The sequence below is a fragment of the Amphibalanus amphitrite genome, unplaced genomic scaffold, assembly GCF_019059575.1.
Source record: "Amphibalanus amphitrite isolate SeventyFive unplaced genomic scaffold, NRLGWU_Aamphi_draft 001179F_arrow, whole genome shotgun sequence".
Classification (NCBI taxonomy): domain Eukaryota; kingdom Metazoa; phylum Arthropoda; class Thecostraca; order Balanomorpha; family Balanidae; genus Amphibalanus; species Amphibalanus amphitrite.
Genome location: NW_024882673.1, coordinates 87582 through 109227, shown reverse-complemented (window position 1 = coordinate 109227; position 21646 = coordinate 87582). Strand labels below are relative to the sequence as shown.

The 21646-nt window shown below is 47.4% G+C and overlaps 1 protein-coding gene across 3 annotated transcripts; it reads right to left on the bottom strand.

Annotated features, from left to right (window-relative positions):
• Positions 1 to 11662: 11662 nt before the first annotated feature.
• On the bottom strand, positions 11663 to 21074 carry LOC122370879 (glutenin, high molecular weight subunit DX5-like). 3 transcript variants are annotated; one of them, XM_043346826.1, is made up of 2 exons: positions 20109 to 21074; positions 11663 to 13193 (listed from the first exon to the last, which is right to left on the bottom strand). In XM_043346826.1, exons 1-2 carry the CDS (start codon positions 20122 to 20124, stop codon positions 11977 to 11979), a joined length of 1233 nt encoding a protein of 410 aa, XP_043202761.1. In that variant the 5' UTR covers positions 20125 to 21074; the 3' UTR covers positions 11663 to 11976. The 3 variants fall into 3 exon arrangements, with proteins under 3 accessions (XP_043202761.1, XP_043202760.1, XP_043202762.1); XM_043346825.1 differs by having other exon boundaries at positions 11663 to 13197; positions 20110 to 20338; XM_043346827.1 differs by having other exon boundaries at positions 11663 to 13197; positions 20113 to 20337.
• Positions 21075 to 21646: the final 572 nt, after the last annotated feature.

Here is a 21646-nt window from a genome sequence, read left to right as displayed (position 1 = left end):
CAATTTCTTCTCTTCAGGCTTTAGTTAGGGTACCAGTATGTGCAATTTGTATATCTCGGAATTTTGATATCGGTGACCTAAGGTCAGGTCAGTTTCGCGACCTCCCCATTATAAGTCAATGGGGGAAAAATCAACTCCCTGTTTTTACCACTAAAACGGGTCGGAATGGCCCCATATACCATACATGACTTCATATACAATCAACCTTCACTACCTTGAGGTCTGTTTTGCTGTTGGGCAGCTGTGAGGTCATGTGACGTCATCAAAGGTCACCAAAGGTTTTTGGCCAATAACTCCGTACAGGAACAAGATACAGACGCGTGGATGGTCTCATTGTGTTCAGCTCGTCAAGACGCATCGAATGATATACATGATGACCTCGAGGTCACGTGACCTGAGGTCAACCTTTGACCTTGACCTTTCGAGGTCAACATATATATCATTCGATGCGGATTGACGAGAGGATCACGATGATGCCCTTAGTTTGTTCCTATCTTGACTAATTCGAAAGTTATTCGAGAAAAACTCTCTCCATATCTAGCGCCGCCATTTTGACTTTTTCGATCCCTGTGACGTCATCTTTGACCTGACCTGAAAATGACCTTAGTAAAAATTGTAGATCTTGGCCGTGCGTATCCGATGCCGTTTACCGCTTGTCGCTATCTTGCTTCGTTCTCGAGATCTCAGGGGGGGGGGGCCGAATCGCCCCCCCCCGCCAGTTTCTTGTCCCGGCGGAGCCCGCCAGGAATAGGGTTAAATGCACTGTTGGCTAGTTACTGACTGCATGGTCACGTGACATCATCAGAAGTCCCCAAAGTTTTTTCTTTGCTAATATTTCCTCACCAAGCCTCGTGAAGATCTCATTGTACTCCGCTCGTCATGACGCATCAAATGATATACATGTTGAGGTGTTGACCTTGAGGTCACGATACCTGTAGTCATCTTTTGACCTTGACATATCGAGGTCAACACATATTTCGATGCGGATTGACGAGTGGATCACGATGGTTACGAGCGAACGAGCGAAGCGAGCGAAGCGAAGTCTTTTCAATATAACGCAAAAATCTCAATATAAGCGGCCCGACCTGGCCCGGCCCGACTCGGCCTGTAACTTTTGAGAGGCTTATAACTCAGCAACCGCTGGGCCGATTGACATGCGGTATTTTTTGTTGGGTAGTCACATTCCTTCTACCCCGTGGTTGAATATTCTTGATATACATTTACCCTCGCCGGCACAGGGGGTTGATGCAACCCTCCTAAGGTTTTTCGCGAATAACTCGCGTAAAAAGCGGCCGATCGCGACGACACTTTCAGTACCCTCGCATTGATCAATTTTACACCTACCCTGAAAATTTCATGACCCTGACCCCAATGACCTTTGACCTGTGACCTCTTTTCCGTGACCATGGTTGGCCGAAATCGCGATTCGGCGTATGTCGGCTCGCATTAGCCGCGCGTTTGCAAGCTTTTCGTGGTTTCAAACGTTCAAGCATGTGATTTGACGTTGCTCCCATACATTAGGGTGAGTGTCAAGGTCACCTGAAGGTCAGGTCAGTTCATTGACCTTTGGTGACCTCGGGTGACCTCAGTTCACTTTTTCGAGTTTTACATGTTTCTAGGCTATTTTTTGGAGCTGAATTCGAATTTAGCAACCATTTGAACATTTACGAAGTAGTTTTGGTGCCATCGTAACATGTTACGAAGCTGTCAGAGGCGGTTGACACGTATTACGAATACCCATCACAACCTCTACCGGTTGACCTGACCTGACCTGACACGACCTGGTCTAAATGCTTAAAGACATCATCTCCGATCAAAACTAACACGATATTCGTGATCAGCACCCCGGAAAACCACATAGCAGCCACACTTTACGACTTTCTAACAGGTCCCGATTTCCCCGGTTTTCGGGTCATTGACCTGACCTGGAAGGTCACCCGATGACCTAGGACCTTAAAATTGGGTATCATCGGCTTCCTCTCGTGACGGGCAACACGCTCGTTTTTTTCGCAAAGCTCTAGCTCGATCAGGGGCCAAACGCGAGGGGGGGGGGTCGTACCAACCCCTTGTGCCGTCGAAGGACGCAAAATGGCCTGTGCCGGCGAGGGTTTAGGTTATAGGCGGGGAGGGCACCGGAGCACCGTGCTCCCCTTTGATTTGGGCATTTTACCATTAGCCCTATGTGTGTTGCATGGAAAGAATGGGACCAAAAGTCGGCAGTGCCCCCCCCCCCCCCCGTAACTGAAGGTGTTCCACCGCTATTGATTTAGGTGACCGTCGTTGCACGTGTCACGCGAAAAGCCAAGGAGGTTCAAGCAGTTTTACAGAATTAGCGCTTTTGGGAGGTCTATATCTCGGTAACTGCTTGGGTGATTGACTCGTGTTAATTTTTTTGTAGGGTTGTTGCATCCCATTTACCAAACACCGGATACTCTCGATGCATGTGGATCACCCCCAGTGCACGTGCAAAACGTGCAATCACCCATTACAATCACTCTGAACTTGGCTGGGGCGATTTCGCTGAAACTTGGCACACAGGTAGGCACCCTCTATGTATGCATCCATTCCCATGGCCATGCGTTACGGTTAGGGTGCTACTGTATGTACGTGCGCACGTGCAGGGGGCGTTTCCAGATCTCGAGAACGGCTGGGTCGGTCGATTACGTTCAAATTTGGTAAGCAATTAGGGACCAGTTGGTAGAGTTCAATGCAAAAGTCACTTTGGACCCAGTTTCCACGTGCGCACGTGCAGGGTGCCGCTTCCAGATCTCGGGAGCGGCTGAGTCGTACCTTCAAAATTGGCACACTGCTAGCGACCGGTTACACTGAAAGCATTTTTACACTCACATCGCCGTATTAACACCACCTAAAGGTGTAAATAGCAGACTGAGCACTATACGCAGGTCTATAACACGGCAATTACGCTTAGAAACTGATCAAAGCGAAATTACACCTCGTTGGTGTGCAAATCACACTCATACAACACCTTATGGAAGTGCAGTTCTGAACTTTAACACCTAACTTTTGTTCGTTTACGAATAACACCTTCCTGTAGTGTAGATGATCGCGCTTCATGTGTGCTGTGTTATTGACAAAGGATCCTTGATCTGCGATTGCCGCATTTTTGTATTGGCTCAACACTGCTCTGAAGTGTAATGTACCGGACGGCAAAGGCGCATGCGCGTGACGCCGCTCGCACCCACGTGGCTTTCAGTTTCAGTGCCATTGTGCTTCAACGAACGTGGTTGTTAGTGTGCTGAGCTGGTGTGACTATTGAGCATTGAGGAAGACCCACCTGCTCCGGAACGGGTAAGCAGATGACAGCATTTTCGAGATAATACTTTTTCTCGAAAAATTAGGACGTGCGTGATTTTCAAAGATAATTTGTAATGCAGGGATGGGAAAAATGAGGCGCGCCGTGGTGCTGGCTCTGCTCTGCTTCTCTTGATGATATTTATGGCACTAGGATTATTGATTTTTGCTTCATCCAATTGTTTAATACTAGAACTTCGAGAAATTTTTACGTTTGGAGACCTCCAGTGACCTCAGCAATGACCTGATCAAAAAATGACCTGAATGATTCTGAACGATCTATAACGAGCTATCTGTTGCTTTTGTCTGCGTCTTAGCTATACTTTCTTAGATAACCTGGTGTGCCCCCCCCCCTCCCCCCATGGCGAAGTTGGCTGAGAGGCCCACCCGGGCGCGGGTTTAACTTTCTGGCAGCGGCAAGTATGAGTAATTTCGCTTCCCATGTGTATTTCAGAGAAGGAACTCGAACACCTACTCGAGGTGCGTTTTTGGCACTGCGACAACGAACGGACCGTCCACCATCGCAGATGGCGCACTTTGGGTCGAAAGGGAGAAGATCGCCAAATTCCAAACAATGGCGAACATGCAGGACGAACTGTATGTACAATGTACATCATGAACATCGCTATCTTTTTCGAGCGCGCTCGAAGGCGCTGGACTCGAACGCCTAGCCCCGGTTCATATCTGCAGAGGACTCGCCGTTTCATGTACTTGTTGCACGGATCAACGTCCAATAAACGTTAAAATATTCTGACATTATACTGGTGTTTATTCTTCGTAAAGAGCGTGAGCGCGACCGGTGCAGGGGAAAGGGGGAGGAAAGGGGAAGGGGATCTGGAATCAACAACACCCGAAATCGGATCGACATATACACTCGGAAGGCGTGTTCTGCTCTAGGTGTAACACTACAGTAAAAGGTCAATCACGAGTGTACCCGCCTTTTTCATCCGCCTGGAGAGTGTAAACGTGCAAAGTCAACGCCCCGGGCGAGTGTCTTGTTACACTTTATTTGAGTGTAAATATTACACCTCAGACGAGGGTAAAAAACGCAGAATTTCAGCTACACCCTCCTGAGGTGTTTACACCCGAGGAAGGTGTAAAAAAGTTTTCAGTGTAGTAGGGTGCAGTACAAAAGCCAATTGCAAGCACCCAGGTGCAAAAATAAAATTGAAATTTGCACTGAAAACAATTCAACCCGCGGATTGCGAGTTGGCCCGGGTATCGCGGGTATTTTGAAGAAATTACCCGCTCTGCGCGAGTTTTTGCTGCCGGGTAGGCTGACTACCCGTTTAGCTTCCCGCGTTTCGCAGAGCATCCCGTTATCATCGTAGCTTTCACCCGCTTCACGGGTGTCAACGCCCGCTATACTCGGGTAAAACAGCAACCCGTCATGCGCGGATACATGAAACCTCCTCTGGCGGGGTCAATCACTCGTCCGCAGCGGGTTGTGGCCGCAGGCGTTACTCGCGCCCACGGAGTAAGCGCATCACGCAGGTTTTGCATCGTGTAACTCGCTGCGCCAAGGTAGGTGACATGCTATACGCAGGTTGCCTTGATCACGCATGTGTCATGGCAGATATCCCACTAATGCACGGCATTGGTTTTGAAATTAATACTTTTGACTTCGACGCTCAAACGAGTGTTGAAATGTGACGCGCCACAATAGTCGCTTTTCGGCTCGGCTGCGTGCTTGTGCAGGCCTTGTGCAGGGGTAGAGATGTGCAAGGCAATTGTAATCGTAACTGTAACAGCTCAGTGGGGCTGCGTTCTGTGAGTTAGGAGGGTACTTAACGGGCTTGGGACATTTGAATCATTGTTTGGATGACGTCACGTCTTGGCCGGCAGAATATTTCGCTGGAACGCTCAGCAGAATATTCTGCAGTCCGCGAATCTGGCGCATTGTGGTGAAGTTTGCAGACCGTTCTTAGCACATTTCATTGGTAAAAATAAGCCTGGATAAATAAATCTTTCCCGATGCAAATGAAATATTTGTCCAAACTATTCCTTAATATTTAAAACACTATAGGCGGATTCATGTCAATTGTCTAAAATAAGCCTTTTTACTTTCTGTATCGAGTCCGCCGTCAGTTCTTCATTTTAATCTGATATACACCGACATTTCAGTCGCTTTGCGTCAGGTAGCCTGTGGCGCAGTTGGTAGCGCATCGGTTTGTAATATCAAAGATATCGGGTTCGAATCCCGGCTTTGGCGGCGTTTTCCTCCTTGAACGCCGCCACTGGAGGGTACTTTACCCTCCAGCTGATTTGGACACCCTACCAGCGGATATTTGTACTCGCAGAAAGCGAGTTCCCAACCCACGCAGCGCAGGTAATACGCCATGTGCGGATTGTGTACCCGCTGCGAACGGGTAGGTTGCCTTCTGTGTGTGGGTTGAGTCCCCATCCTATGCGGGTTAGGTACACAATATACTCGGGTTGACAGCCTGCGATATGCGGGTAAACGCACCCGCTGGTAGAGTGTCAAATTAGGTGGTGGGTAGGTGTACCCGCCATCAGCGGGTTTTACTCGCTGTACGCGGGTTGAATTGTTTTCAGTGTGACCATGACCTTGTACCGGTTTTTCTGACCTGGTAACCTGACCCCCCAAGGTCACCCGGACTTGAAATTTTCAGGTCATATGTAAAAAGGCTGCCCCATAAGCTGTGCCAAATTTGGTGGCGCTGCACGCCGCCGTTTTTACGCTATCTTCGAAAACCTTAGGGGGGGTTGCATCAACCCCCCCTGCCAGGGCGAGGGTTAAACACTCTTTCTGATGTGTCCTCAGGCTTGACCTCAGGTCAGTACCTATAGCAATTTCCAGGTTTCTCAAAGTTCCTTAGCCCTCGCCCTGGCAGGGCATTTTTCATAACACGGCCTGGCAGGGGGGGGGGGTTGATGCGACCCCCCTTGCGATTGGTTCCTATGGCACACAGAAACACCAAATTTAGTAGGTAGGTGGGCCCTCTGGAGTTCTCGCCCCTGTGCAAATTTGGTTGCTCTAGGTCAATGTTTAGGGGGGTTTTGGAGTCAGGAGTATACATATAAATGTAAAAATTTCGCTAAAAACATATCAAAATGTTTTGCTTATAACTCTTGATTTAATTAAGATAGAGCAAAAAGAAAAGCACCAGTGACCTCAGCACGTCAAGGCGCGTTGAATGATATTATGTTTTGCTTTCTTAAATTATTTAGAAAATTCTTAATTATTAAGTAAACTTTAATTAGTTAATTAAGCTCGAGTTAACCAAATTGCATCATATCGCAAATTATTCGATTCGGCTGATCACCAGGAGCGCAATGACACCATATTTTAAGCTCTATCGTCATTGTGTGCCAACTGCCAAGTTATTGGCAAAAACGTCATTTGACCTCAGTTGACCTCATTTGACCTGATCCATGGATAAGTACACCAAATAAAGAAACACCAAGTGACATGCTGTTAGCCCGCGCCCCACTGGGGTCTACGTATAACACGCCCTACTGGGGGGGGGGGCTCTCCATAGCCCCCCCCTCTCCTAACTCCGAAACTACTGGGCCGACCCTCAAACGGCGTCTGATAGCCCAGGAAAAACTGTCGAAAGAAACCTAATTTCAATGACTTCGAGGGAACCGATGACGTCACAGGTCAGGTCAAAGTAAAAATTATTAGCATTTTGGCTTGTTCACATTTTGGGCTCTGGCCGCCGTCTTAGAAGTCAGATCAGGCTCATTTTTGGTTTAAACACTCGTGAACATATGTTTTAGATACCCTGAGGGTACCAAACTTTGATTTTCAGGTCAGGGTCAGCCGTCAGGTCATCACAGGTCACGGAAATACTATATTATGCGTCGGTCACGTGACACATGTTTTATGGTCCATTTAGGCCATAGATTTCGAATTTGATGTCATTTGTGTCACTCGAGGTCATTTTGAGGTGAATTTTGCTTAGGTCAGGTCACTTTCAGGTCAAAAAGGTCAAATTTTGAAGTTAATTTTTTTCAACAAAAAAAAGTTTATATGATGCAGTTTGAGCTCAGAAACACGATGGTGCTATTTATATTGGTGTATGATGTCAAAAACGTACTGAAAAATTGATTTGGAAAATTTATAATTGTGAATGTTTTGCAATAATGCGTATAACTTCGCCATTTTTGAAGATATTTAGCTGAAACTTGCTACACTAAGTCATAAGCATGTGTTCTATCACATAAATTCCGTTTTTTTCTCGAAAAGTCAAAAAGTTTTTGAAAAAAAAATAAAAATATAAATTTTGAATTTTATTATATCGACACCTTTTTTTAAACCACACATTTGTTCTCCGGTGACAAGTTGGTTCGAGACCTTCAAAAAAGGTACAATCACTCGATTTTTCTCAAGTTTGTCTGTCTTGGCAGATAAAGCAATACCAGAACAGGCCTACGAACACACGTATTTGATCAGGATCGGACAATTGGACACTTTTAAAAGGAGATCTTTCGTGCCTCTCGGAAATTCACGGGAGAGAAGATGTGGGGTTTAAAAAAAGGTGTCGATATATAAATTTCAAAATTTTCCCAATTTTGAAAATCTGAGATAGCAGTTTGATAGCACAGTCTATTGTGAGTCCCTTCATGCAAAGAAATTGGATCTAGCTTAACCCGGCAGGCGGTGGGCCTACCAGCCACCTTCCACGCGGTGGGGGGGGGGGCACTTTTTTGCCCCCCCCCCCGTATCTCCGAAACTACTGGACGGATCCGGAAAATTCAAACGGCGTTCGATAGCCCTGTCAAATTTGTCAAAGGAAACCAAATTTCATTGACCTCGGGGTCACCGATGACGGCACAGGTCAGGTCAAAGATAAAATGTTTCACCGTTCACAGGGCTTCTAGGGAAAGCGCTATAACACCGAGTAAAACGCATTTTGTCGAAAATCAGCGATAAGGCGTCAGTTGTCTAGTACATATGTTGCTATTAGAGGTCACTGGTCATACCAGGTCAGGTCACAGGTCAGGTCACCAAAGGTCACCAAGGGTCACCACATGAGCCCAACTTTACTAAGGTTATATGATGCATGTTTTATGGCCAGTTTTTCATTTCCAACTCAATGGTGTTGGTTATAAGACCATCAGGTACGGTTTAGGTCACTTTCTGGTGGAGGTCAGGTCAAGGTCAGGTCAAAAAAGGTCAAATTTCAAAGTTGATATTTTTGCATAAAATGGGTATCGATTCGATGCAGCTCGTCACGGGGAGTCTAATTGTGGTCTTTGTTTTGCGCTACGAGGTCTAGAATTGCTAAAAATTGAGTTTGAAAATTTGACGTCATCAATTTTGAACAGTTTTTTTGCTATAACTTGGCCAAAAAACGAGGTATCGATCTCAAATTTGGTATGTAGATAGAAGGCGGTAGGGACTATCACATATATTCCCGTTTTTCGAAATCCAAAAAACTTTTTGGATTTTTTGGCTATTATATTCAAAAAATCTATTTTTTAATTTTTTGGGGTCAAAATCAAAAAAATTTGAAAAACCGAAAGAGCAGTTTTGTAGCCCTTTTGATTTCACACCTTTTATGTTAAAAACATTTTTCTGTATCTCTAAAGCTGTAGGCCTGACAGCTCTTCCCGCGAAACCTTTTTTTGGGTCGAAAATGGCAAAAATGACGTCACTCTTACGTCATTAGCGGCCAACCTATCATAGCCTTTGGAAAAATTTTTGGTCACCATGTGCGCTAGCTGCTCCCGGGAGGGTACTGAAAGTTTGGTGACGATCGGCGCAGCGGTTCTCGAGATATATCGAAAAAAGTAAAGGGGGGGGGGGCAAAAAAAATGCCCCCCCCCACCACCTGGAAGGTTAAAAACTGAGCTCTTGGGAGCGATTGCCGTTGTTCAATGTTTTCCGTCGAAATCGGCCGAACATGACGTCACTCTGACATCATTTTCGGCCGACCTATGGAAGCTACGAAGTTCATATTTTGACACAAGGTGTCAAATTGATGCAGCCGAAGGTACTGAAAATTTGGCGTCGATACGTCAAGCGGTTTGGAAGTTATTGCAGAAAAACGGGAGGAAGCTATGAATAGCCCCCCCCCCCCCAGTGGGGCGCGGGTTAGGTAAGCACTGTGGTTTCTAGAACGAAGCGGATATCTCCAGTATTTTCCGAATTGAATATTTTCCCATGGGTTTAACATTACGACGTAATGACCTCTAACTGACCTCAGGTCAGTGACATAAAAAACGAAATATATGTTATACAACTCGGTAAACTTAGCATATCCTGCAAGTTTGAAGGAATTAAGTAAAAAACTGTGAGTTGGACAGGTGCATAAAGAAAACTGAAATTTGACCATGACCATGTACCGGTTTTTCTGACTTGGTGACCTGACCCAAGGTCAGCCGGACCTGAAATTTTCAGGTAATATGCAAAAAGGTTGCCCCATAAGCTGTGCTAAATTTGGTGGCGCTGCGCGCCGCCGTTTTTACGCTATCTTTGAAAAACCTTGGGGGGGGGGGGGGTTGTATCAACCCCCCTGCCAGGGCGAGGGTTAGTATGATGAAGTTGTGTAACTGCTCTGACCTCAGCTGACCTAAAAACACTATGCATTGTTCTGAAAGATTGTATAGTGAGCTATCTATTACTTTTACTTCCACGTCTTTCTAACGGTGGTTCGGTATAAAACTGGAAAAAAAAGTTTGATTGAGTGTGGCTTGGATTTGATTTGATTGATTGATTGATTGAGTAAATTGAGCATAGATCGAGTTAGCTAATAGCTTTCTCAGTTTTCGAGGTAGCTTGGTGTGGCCAAATATCCCCTCCCCATACAATGACGAAGCGAAATGAGACTCCACCAGGGTGCGGGCTAAGGTTCTATCTAGGTCATTCGTTGATCTTCCGGGTCAGCTCTAGCCTCTAGGTCAAGTAGGTATCTAATTGCAACTGTTCTCTAAAAATAAAAAATGTAAATACCGTCAACTACAGACGCTTCATGTCTAATTACCTATAAGTCGTCTTCTCCTACAGTGGCGCTGGGGATCGGAGAGGGTCTACTTCTGCATACCCTAACCCGCGACCTGGTGGGGGGGGGGGGGCTATTTTTTGCCCCCCCTCCAGACTTTTCGATATATCTCCAGAACCGCTGCGCCGATCGTCACCAAACTTTCTGTACCCTCCCGGACATCAATTTTACACATTATGACCAATTTTTTTTCAAAGGCTATGATAGGTTGGCCGGAAATGACGTCAGAGTGACGTCATGTTCTGCCGTTTTCGACCCAAAAAAAGGTTTTGCGGGAAGAGCTGTCAGGCCTATAGCTTTGCAAATACAAAAAAAAAATGATAAGGACATAAAAGCTGTAGAATTGACAGGGCTACAAAACTGCTATCTCGGGTTTTTGAAATTTTTGGATTTTGACCCCCAAAAATAAAAAATATATGTTTTGGATATAATAGTCGGAAAATCCAAAAAGTTTTTTGAATTTCGCAAAAACAGGAATATGTGTGATAGTCCTTACCGCCTTCCATCCACATACCAAATTTGAGATTGATGCCTCTTTTTTTTGGCGAAGTTATAGCGAAAAAACTGTTCAAAATTGATGACGTCAAATTTTCAAACTCAATTTTTAGCAATTCTAGCTGGTAGCGCAAAACAAAGACCACCATTAGACTCCTCGTGACGAGGTGCATCGAATCGATACCTACCCATTTTATGTAAAACTATCAACTTTAAAATTTGACCTTTTTTGACCTGACCTTGACCTGACCTTGACCTGACCTTCACCAGAAAGTGACCTAAGCCGTACCTGATAGTCTTATAACCAACACCATTGAGTTGGAAATGAAAAATTGGCCATAAAACATGCATCACACAACCTTAGTAAAGTTGGGTTCATGTGACCTGACCTGTGACCCTTGGTGACCTGACCTGTGACCTGACCTGGTATTGTCAGTGACCTCTAATAGCAACATATCTACTAGGCAACTGACGCCCTATCGCTGATTCTCGACAAAATGCGTTTTCCTCGGTGTTATAGCGCATTCCCTAGAAGACCCGTGAACGGTGAAACATTTCATCTTTGACCTGACCTGTGATGTCATCGGTGACCCCGAGGTGAATGAAATTTGTTTTCCTTCGACAAATTTGACAGGCCTTTCGAACGCCGTTTAAATTGCGGATCCGTTCAGTAGTTTCGGAGATACGAGGGGGGGGGGCAAAAAATAGCCCTCCCCACCAGGTCGCGTTATAAACAGACCCCACCAGGGCGCGGGCTAAAGTCTCAGTGGAGGCTGAATCGTGGCTGACTCTCATAAAATGTTCCATCACATTACCGTCTGAGTTGTTCCATGGTAGGTAAGCCTTATGTAAGCACGGATAACGAGTAACAACTATAATAAACATTTGCTTTATTTTTCATTTATTTCATTATATTTTTTTTCGGAACAAATAAACAACAGTCTCAACACACGACAACACAACAAACGTTCCCGTTTTAGCCGACCCCAGCCTAACGACGTCTGGCAGGTAGTATAGAAACCCTGGTCTGTTATCAGCAGCGCCCTCTTCAGGGATTATTTCGTCGGTCTCTCGGCCACCCCTGCCGCTGCTGCCATCTCTGCTCAGCTTCCTGTGGCGGCCACCAGATGGCAGGCAGGTCGCTCAATCACCGCTCGACTACCGCTAGCAGTGCCGTCTATTCCGACCTCAGCTGAGCTCAGGGCCAGGCGTTGTCAGTGGCGCCCTGTTGCGGCAGTCTCTGACCGCCGAATGGGGGGAAGCTGGGCACCGGAGAGGGGCGAGCCTGGGGGGAGAACTGGGAGGGCTGGAAGGAGGCTGAGTTGACGGAGGCCTGCTGGGACTGAAAGCCGGGCTGGCCGGGCCGGGAGCTCACGCTGCTGAAATCATGGCGCACCTGGACCCCAGACGCGCCGGGAGTCGGGTTCACGCCGGCCTGACCCTGTCCCACCCCGGGCGTCAGGCTGGGCGACATACCGCGGGCGATGTTCTGCAGAGCGCGCTGCGTCAGCTGATTCACAAACGAGTTGATGTCAGGCATCTGGATGAAGGGATAGCTGGGCCGATTGACGGCCTGGAACGAGCCGCCCGCGCCGCCGGCTCCAGTTAAACCAGGATTGGTGTGACCGAAGGAGCCAAAGGCAGGATTCGACACACCGGGAGATACAGGGACAGGGTTTGTCAGACCTGGTGTACCTGCGCCCGGAACAGCGGGGCCGGTGGCTCCCGGGACAGACTGGGCGCCCTGTGAAGGCGTCCCCGACCCGGCGGTTCCTGTCGGGAATCCAGCAGCACCACCGACCCCCGGCACCTGTTGAGCCGGGTCCTGCGCGCCACTGCCAAAGCCGCCTCGGACACCCAGGTCCGTCTGCGTGCCCTGAGCGGTGTTCCATGGTGTGTAGAAGCCTCCCTGCGCGCCGGGCTGCTGTCCAAAGGGTGCCCACGGGTACCCTCCGCCTATGTTGATGTGGAAGTTGGGATACTGAGCGAGGAGGCTGCGATAGGCCTCCTCAACTGCGTTCACGCCCGAAACCGGGGGCTGCTGTGTGCCGCCGTGGCCGCCGAGTGCTGGCTGTTGTGAGGGATCGGCCGTTCCGGGTTGGAAGGGGTCGGACTGGGCAGGGGCCTGGCCGCCAGCCCCCAGACCCGGCTCCGGCCCCTGCGCCGGCCCCTGCGCCGGTCTCTGCGCCGTCGGCCGGGCCGGCTGCCGCGGCGTGCCGAAGCCGAAGCGCACGCCCAGGCCGCCGTCGTCCCCGTCGGGCAGCACGTCTGTGGTGTGTGAGGTGTGCGTGCCGCGGTCCGCGGGCCGGCCGTTCTCCACGCTGCCCCAGGCTGAGGAGGACTGCTGGGTGACGGTGGTCTCCGCGCGCGCTGCTGCCGGCCAGGTGAGCAGCAGACAGCCGAGCAGCGCACCGCCTGCGGCGCACAGAGGGGTCACACGTCACACACCGGCGGCGTATACATCTGCCCTCACCTCTCAGCCCAATCACCTCAGAGTCACGCCAAATGCACGAGTATGGTCACGGAGACTCCAAAGGTCACCACCAAACATATTTCAGTACCTATTGCATTTACCGCGGTAGACCATTAACTTTTAACCCTCGTCCGCACATGGGGGGGGGGGGGGTGGTTGCCACCCCCCAGGCAGTCTTTCTGCTCTGCACTCAACATTTTTAGAGCTAGAAGGCTGATTTTTCGTATAGCTGCTTGTCTATCCTTTCTTGATGTCCACTGAAAATTTCAAGTTTCTGTGATTTTTGGTTTCGGAGATATGACCTTGTTTTTCAGGTCATGTCATGACCCAAATGGCCAATTCTCAACATCTTGCGTTTGCCATGGGCCTTGTGAGCTTTTGACACCCTGATTTCGGCCTTTTTTGCCAGTCTTACCTCCCACCTATCATGGAACATGTTGTTCGACGATGTACAGGGGTCAAGGTCAGGGTCAAGGTCAACCTAGGTCATCTAAGATAATTGCGTTTTAGGCAAGCTGAATTTACTTTTTGTGAAGTTTTTTGACTGCATTTTTGGTAAAAGCTTCTCAGATCATGATTTCATGTGATATGGACCCAAAAACAATCGGTGCACACATCAGTATACACACAGACACACACAGACATACAAACACATATAATTGACCTTGACCTAACTTGACCTGAAATGACCTCAGCAGCAAAATTCTGGTCGGATAGTGTGACAAAGAGGTTCTAGCTGGCTTGGCACCAGAAAACAGCATCGTCATCGGTATTTGATAAGCAGCGCACTTGATATCCAACGGTGACCCAAAACAGCAACATTTTTTAGTTTGACCTGACCTGGAAGGTCAATGACTGACCTGAGAAGGTAAAACTGGGTATCATTGGATTCGTCTCTTCCCAAAGAATCTTTTTGGTCTTTACTGCTAAGCTCTATCTCCAACAGGAACGAAATGGTGCGGGGGGGGGGGGGGGGGTGGCAACCACCCCCCCCCCCATGTGCGTTCTAGGATGGGAAAATGGCATGTGCGGGCGAGGGTTAATTGTGACACTCCGGAGTTTGAGTACTGGACCTCAAATTACTTAGTGTTCATGAGTGAATCACTGTTTTTAAAAAGTACTTATGGATGCTGATTAGCACAACATGAATTCCTAAATTGTGCTTAAGTTATATACCTTAAATACAACTTAATTTAAACGAATGGCAGCTTATAGCTGGTAAACAAGCGTGATCCGTAGCGCTATGCGCTGCCGTTTTCTTTATGTGAGAAAAATTGGAGGATCGTAAAAATAGCTCCAACCAATGTCCTGGCCTTAGAAAAAGCTGGCCGGGAAAGAGGTACAGCCTCGAGAATGTTCTCATTATGATCAGCTCGTCAATACGCATCGATTGATATGCATATTGACCTTGAGGTCAAGTGACTTTAGGTCAACCTTCAACCTTGACCTTTCGAGGCCAACATGTATATATTGATGCGGATTGACGAGTGGATTTCGACGGTAGGTGCTTATCAATTTTGATCTTGTCTGATTTGGTTCAAAAGTTATTCGTAAAAAACTCTGTTGCTCACGAGCGCCACTTTTGCTTTTTTTACCCCTGTGGCGTCATTTTGACCCCACCTAAGAATGACCAAATCGTAGAACATTGTTGTTGTTGACAGAAATTGTTGACACAAATTGTAGAACTTGTCCGTCTGTATCCGATTCCATTTACCGCCCGTTGCTAGCTTACTTCGTGATCAAGATCTAAGGGATGGGGCGAGGTGTGTGTGTGTGTGGGGGGGGGGGGGCAGGTATCCATCCTCCCTTTGTATGTACGGCTCTCGCGAGATTAACCCATTAATGCCGCTTGGGTCATATATGACCCAAAAGCAAAACCTTTATGATTTTTCTCAATGGAGGCAAGTGGCACTTTGAGGAACTTGTGCGTATGTTTTGTTGGATTTGTGAGTTCAGTGGCGAGCGTCGGAGCCGCATAAAACTTGTGTGAGCTCGTCCACTGAAGTTTCTGGAGCCAAAGACGACGGGACTGCACAGTCGCCGGTCACTAGCAATGGCGCGCCGCCCCAAAAAGCAATATTATATTATGTTTGCACCTTACTATCTGTTGAATGATCGTCCACCTGGCATTTAAATTTGTCTGAAAAAGGTATGATGTATATTTTTGCCCTTCTTGTCGCCATCGGATAACTTTTTTTCCTCGATAAATATCATTGGGTCATAAATGACCCAGCCGGCAATAGTGTTGTCAATTTTCTCGTATGTTGAATACAAGGGAAGCAACTGATGATTATACGATTACTTATTTCTGGGGGTTGTGATCAGATCCCAGTGGCGGATCCAAGGGAGGGGGGTCATATGGGTCACTTATGACCTCCCTTGGGGCCCGGGGGCACCACCGACCTATCAGGGGCACCACAGGCCTGACAGGGGCACCACAGACCTAGTGTTGCGATGTTGGGATATCATGAGCGGACTGGTCGTGCGGGGCCGTGACGAGGGGCGGGCCGGCGACTCGGCCGGCCGAGCGGTACCACGGGCCTGTCAGGGGTACCAAAGGCTTGTTAGGGGCACCACAGGCCTGCAGGAGCACCATCGGCCTAGCAAGAGCACCACAGGTCTGCCAGGGGGCACCACAGACCTGCCAGGGGCACCAGAGACCTGCCAGGGGCACCAGAGACCTCACAGGGGCACCACCAGCCTCGCACGTGCACCTTGGGCCTGTAAGGGCTCCACGGGCCTGTCGGGAGCACTTCAGGCTTGTCAGGGGCACCACAGTCCTGCCAGGACCCAGGGGCACCAGCGGCCTAGCAGGGGCACCACAGGCCTCCAGGGGCACCACAGCCCTAGCAATGGCACCGCAGGCCTGTCAGGGGCTCCACAAGCCTGTCAGGGGCACCTCAGGCTTGTCAGGGCCCAGGGACACCACAGGCCTCTCAGGCCTATGGTGCCCCTGACAGTGTCAAGAGCGCCAGAGGCCCAGCAGGGGCACCACAGGCCTGCCACCGGCACCAACGGCCTCGCCAATTTGACGTTGCAAAGCATTGCAATGCAGTGCCTCTTAATATTGTTTGGCTGAAACCGCTATACAGTATACACAAGAAGGTATCTAGCTAATCGGTGGAGCCAACAAATAACTAAATGTACTTACTTTTATTGACGTTTCGGTTTCAAACAACCTTCGTCAGAATAGAATTACAAGTTACGTCTCATATTTCAAAAATGCACATATTTCAAACACACTGAGAACGATTGTTCTCTGCCACCGGCAGAGAACAATCGTGTGAGGTTCTCAGTGTGTTTGAAATATGTGCATTTTTGAAATATGAGACGTAACTTGTAATTCTATTCTGACGAAGGTTGTTTGAAACCGAAACGTCAATAAAAGTAAGTACATTTAGTTATTTGTTGGCTCCACCGATAACCTCATAACACAAATATGTCCCTAAATAATCAGTATCTAGCTAAATCGGTTTTCGTGATAACTCCTTATTTGTGACTATACTAATGCCGGTTGGGTCATTTATGACCCATGCTTATAACTTGAGAACCGATGGAATATTTTTTTTAAGCTTGCACAGTTTTCTTACTGGGACCCGTGTGGCTAACATTTGTTAAGGGCAACTTAAGAATCAAAAAATAAAAATTCCGGCATTAATGGGTTAAGCGGTAGGTTTTGCACTTTAACATTTCCGGTTTTATCTCAGAAACCAATCGATCTACGATGAAGCCATTTTAAACGATCATGGCCGGCTTGTGAACCAACAAGTCGATCGCATCTTCAACACTTAAAAGCTCAGGACGACGAAGATATAGCCAGAAGTAGGTACACTAAATTTTATAGGTGCAAAACCTACCGCTAAAATCCGCGAGACCAGCTGTATCTAGGTGCGCAGTGGGTGCGGAAAGCCGCAGGTGCGGGTTTCAAACGACTAAAGGCCAGGGCGCTTTGACAACAGAAACACCATGACACCAAAAGGAAGGGAAACTTGCATGTGCTTGAGAATCATCCTTACAGGATATAGTTTACTTTTAACATGGGGTTTTGAACTGGAATAGCAGCTTCGTAGCTTGAACTGAGGCTAGCATTAACCTTCGCCCTAGTGGGGGGGGGGGGGGGCATATGTATAAACCCTGCATAAAGCCTGTCGCGTTTTTTTTTTGCGTGTGAATAAAAAACCGCGGCGCATAGCGCCGTGCCGCTTGGGGTAGCTTTTGGTACATCAATTTTGGACAATGTGTGAATTTTTTACCCCAGGTCAGGTCAGGTCAGGTCACCAGGTCAAGTTAACTAATCAAGCCTAAAAAAGTTTGCAATCATGTCCAGCCTGCAGTATTTGTCAGAAAGGTTTTAAACTTGGTGGACTGCATGATGTTATGGGCGCTTATAATTTGTATTTTGTATATCTCGGATTTTTTTTATATCATATCCGTGACCTAAGGTCAGGTCAGTGGCGTGACCTTTCCATTACAAGTCAATGGAGAAAAATGAAAATGCCTCTAGATCCGTGTGTACGCATAGGAACAGTCCAAATATTTCAGAATCACAATGATTTGGGGCACCCGTGATGTCCAATGTGTTATTTTTGCTGATAGCCTCTAGAAAGGTCATCCGAGGTCATTTGAGGCTACAAACATATTTTTGCCAATAACTCGCGGTTGGAAAGAGATAGAACGCTGGGGATGGTCTCATTGTGTTTGTCTTGTTGAGACGCATCGACTGATATGCAACATGACCTTTTCCGGTCAGGTCATGACCTTGACCTGAGGTCAAATTGTCAAGTTGACCTTTCAAGGTCAAATTATAGTTCATTCGACGCGTCTTGGCGAGAGGAACACGATTCTGGCAATAGAAATGTTGTGACTTTTTGTAGTCGAAAGTTATTGTCGAAAAAGACTTCGTAAAAACAGCTATTTTTGGAGTTTTTGCCCTCTGGAGGCTAAACCGTTGAACTGAGGTCAATTTTGATGATGACCTTATCAAAAGAAGAGTGCAAAAGCTATCGATTGCTTTTCCATGCGTTCTTCTAGCTACCATAGTTCCTGAGATAACGGCATGTTTTCTGAAAAATATAATAAACATTGGCAAATTTTGACCTTTGATGACCTCTGGTGACCGCAATATTGCTATAAGATGAAAAATGACTGAAATACTTTCTAACGTACGCATTGAGAGCTATCGACTGCTTTTTACCACGTCTTTCTAGCCCTCATAGTTTTTGAGTTAGAGGTGGGTGGTAACATATGCCCCTCCCCCCCCACTAGGGCGAAGTTGGCTGAGACCGCCACTGGGGCGCGGGTTAATCAGGAGCTTTTACGGCCCAACAATCACTCGAAGAATCTAGGCGTTTCAGGCGTTTTCACTCAGTCATTTCAGGTAATGAAGGAAGCACAATGTGTACGCACACCTGCGGCGGGCGAATAAAAGTGTAGACAAACCGGGTATGCTTTATAACTCGCGCCGTGCTGAAGGGGGGGGGGGGCGCTTTTACGTCCCTTCCCCCAGGGTTTTCGCGAATATAAAAAAAAAACGGAGGTGCATTGTTCGTACATCATTTCCGCACATGAGGTGAAAATTTCAGACCCAGGTCTCTCAGGGTCAGGTCACCGGGTCACGTCAAGTGACCGTACCTCATAAAAAGTTCAAAGGCTCGCTATAGCTACACAGACTGAGCGATCACTTTGAAACTTTCAGCGATTGATAATATGAGTAGTATGCATAAAATTTTAATCGCAGATTTCAATCTTTGGTATCTGCTACCTAAGGTCAGGTCAGTTGTGCGACCTCTCCATTACAAGTCAATGGGAGAAAATTGAAATGCGCCTCTTTTGGACGAATGTCGTTCAAACCGCTCTCAATCATTAGTTTATAGGCAAAGATGACACACTGAATCGGGAAAATGCACCTGTGGCCCCTCTGTGTGCCCTTGAGGTCACCTCAGGTCATGAACGGTCACCAGCAGTTTATATTTATTTTTGCTATAACTTTTGATAGAGACGTGCTAGAGCGGTAAAAACACGTCAGATGTGTTCAGCGCGACTATACGGATCGACTGATATGCAAAATAACCCTTACTGGTCAGATCATGACCTGGACCTGAGGTGAAATTTACAAAATGACCTTTCAAGGACACCAAATAGTTCATTTGACGCGTCTCGACGAGAGGAACACGCTGCTGTCAAAAGTAATGTCGTTGCGTTGTTAAGTAAAACGTTTTCGCCGAAAAAAAAAAGAACTTTTTTTCGTGAAAATGTCAATTTTTACAGTTTTTGCCCTCTGGAGGCTAAATCATTGAATGAGGCCAAATCTGAGAGCAATAATCAGAAAGGTATGTAAAAGGGCTCTCCAATGCGCTTTTCTGCGACGATGTAGCTCTATTGGTTCCCGAGTTAGCCGTGAGCAGTTTCCAAAAATATTGAATTTGGCTAGATCTGACCTTTGATGACCTCCGTCGACCTGACTTTTGACCTGAACTAAAAAATGACTTAATTGTTTCCGTCATCATTTGTGACGCTTTTTCAATCGCCGCTTACCGCGTGTCGCTGCGTGGCCCAGGAGCCGAGTCAGAGGGGGCGTGAAAACTCCCTCCCCCTGCACGACACGGAAAACACAGGCCATCAGCACTGCGCGGGTTAAAACAGCGGTTCTAAAAAAACGAGATATTTACTTTACATTAATGCCCCTGCTAGGTCATAGCTGCAATATAGTTAGGTACCAATCGTAAAAACATATTTCAATAAACATAAACGAGATGTGATTATCAAGGTGTAAAAAAGAAAGGCAGAATTAGATACATAGCTGCACAATGGAGAGGCAATGGCATTCAGGGCCATTGTTGGCTGTTCGTTTCGCTCACCTATAAGACGTGTCATGGTCTCGAAGCTCCCACTTCTCTCGTTATAGTCGCCTGGTCAGTGGCTGAGATGGTTGGGTGTCGGCGTGCGGCGGCAGCTCCCTGGTGCCTGCAGCTACTCCGGTACGACTGATATGGGACGCCTGGGGCCAAACACTCGCCCAGACGTCATCTGAAACGTCATGGGGCAACAGGGTCCCGGGCAGCCTCATCCGTCAGGGCCACTGATGAATTTCCACCGCGCAACTTCCCCTGACCCCCCCCCCCCCATCCGTCATCGCTGCGCAGCGCCCCAGTAAACAGGCGCACCCTCAGTGGTCTGCGCAGCGCTGTGTGCCGAGCTGTCTCAGGCGGTGTCGTTTGAGCCAGTGACGTCAGCCAGATAACCAGTGACGTCACCACATGGTAATTTGGGCGCTACTGGATACGGCACGGCCGCAGGTGGCGACCGGGGGAGGGCCGCCGAATGGTGGGGGTCTGGTGTGCCGCTGGATCTGGTTCGACAAATATTTCACCAAATGATGCCAGATGGTACCTTGCTAACTGATTGTACGATCATACACGGGTTGCAGCTCAGAGGATTTGTTTATGAATTGCAAACATTGTAAACACACTCTTAATGACATGCTAGGCAAATTAAATGAATTTTCAAATAAAAAATGACTGTTTACTTGCGTCACATACACCAGAAGTGTGGAAAAAAACGCGTTAATCATCAACTTGATGAATGATGATTATCGTAAGCGACGTCAAAAATTGTAAACGTAAACGTTTATTATAGCAGATCATAATAATAAAGTAGATACGTTGTTTGAGCCTACAAATGTCAGCCGCGGATATACGATCCATGTAGAAAGATTGGAATGTCCAATAGGCATAGTGGCAGTGCCTGTTGCTGAACCCGGAGGCAGTTTGTTCAGCTGACCCGCCGACCCGGCTGACCCGCCGACCCAGTCGTCACGTGACCCAGTCTCGGTAGACAGTGCCAGTCTCGCTATGTAGACAATGTGTAGTTTCTATGGCCTTGGACAGTGCCGTTCATTAGCGTTTGTTGCCGTGATCGTTGATATCCGTATTTGTTGAAGGCCGTGTGCGAGTGCTTGTGTGTCCTCGGCGATTGAATCGTTTCATACGACCCGCCTCCTCTCACGTAGGTACCTTCAGTTCGATAATTTGTTAAGTTTTTTTTTGTGTTTGATGAATATTTGCCTTGCTCTCGTGACTATTTATGACATTTGTCACGCCATCACTAAGCAGCGCCATCCTTGATGCAGAGGCCCATTCATCCAGTTGACCTTGAATTGCACTGCATGGTGATTGGAACATTAATTGCTCTGTGGTTGCATGACCTCATCCTTTCTTAGGATAAACAGGAAGTTTTATATCATTCCACGGTTCTTACAAATGATAGTCTCTGAAATGCCTGCAATGCCAATGGATGACATTTAATTAATTAAAATGCTTTTCTACAGCCCACAAGTACCTGTAGTTATTGTGCGCCCTAATCTCAGTTATTGAATCATTAGTTTGAGGTCAATGTC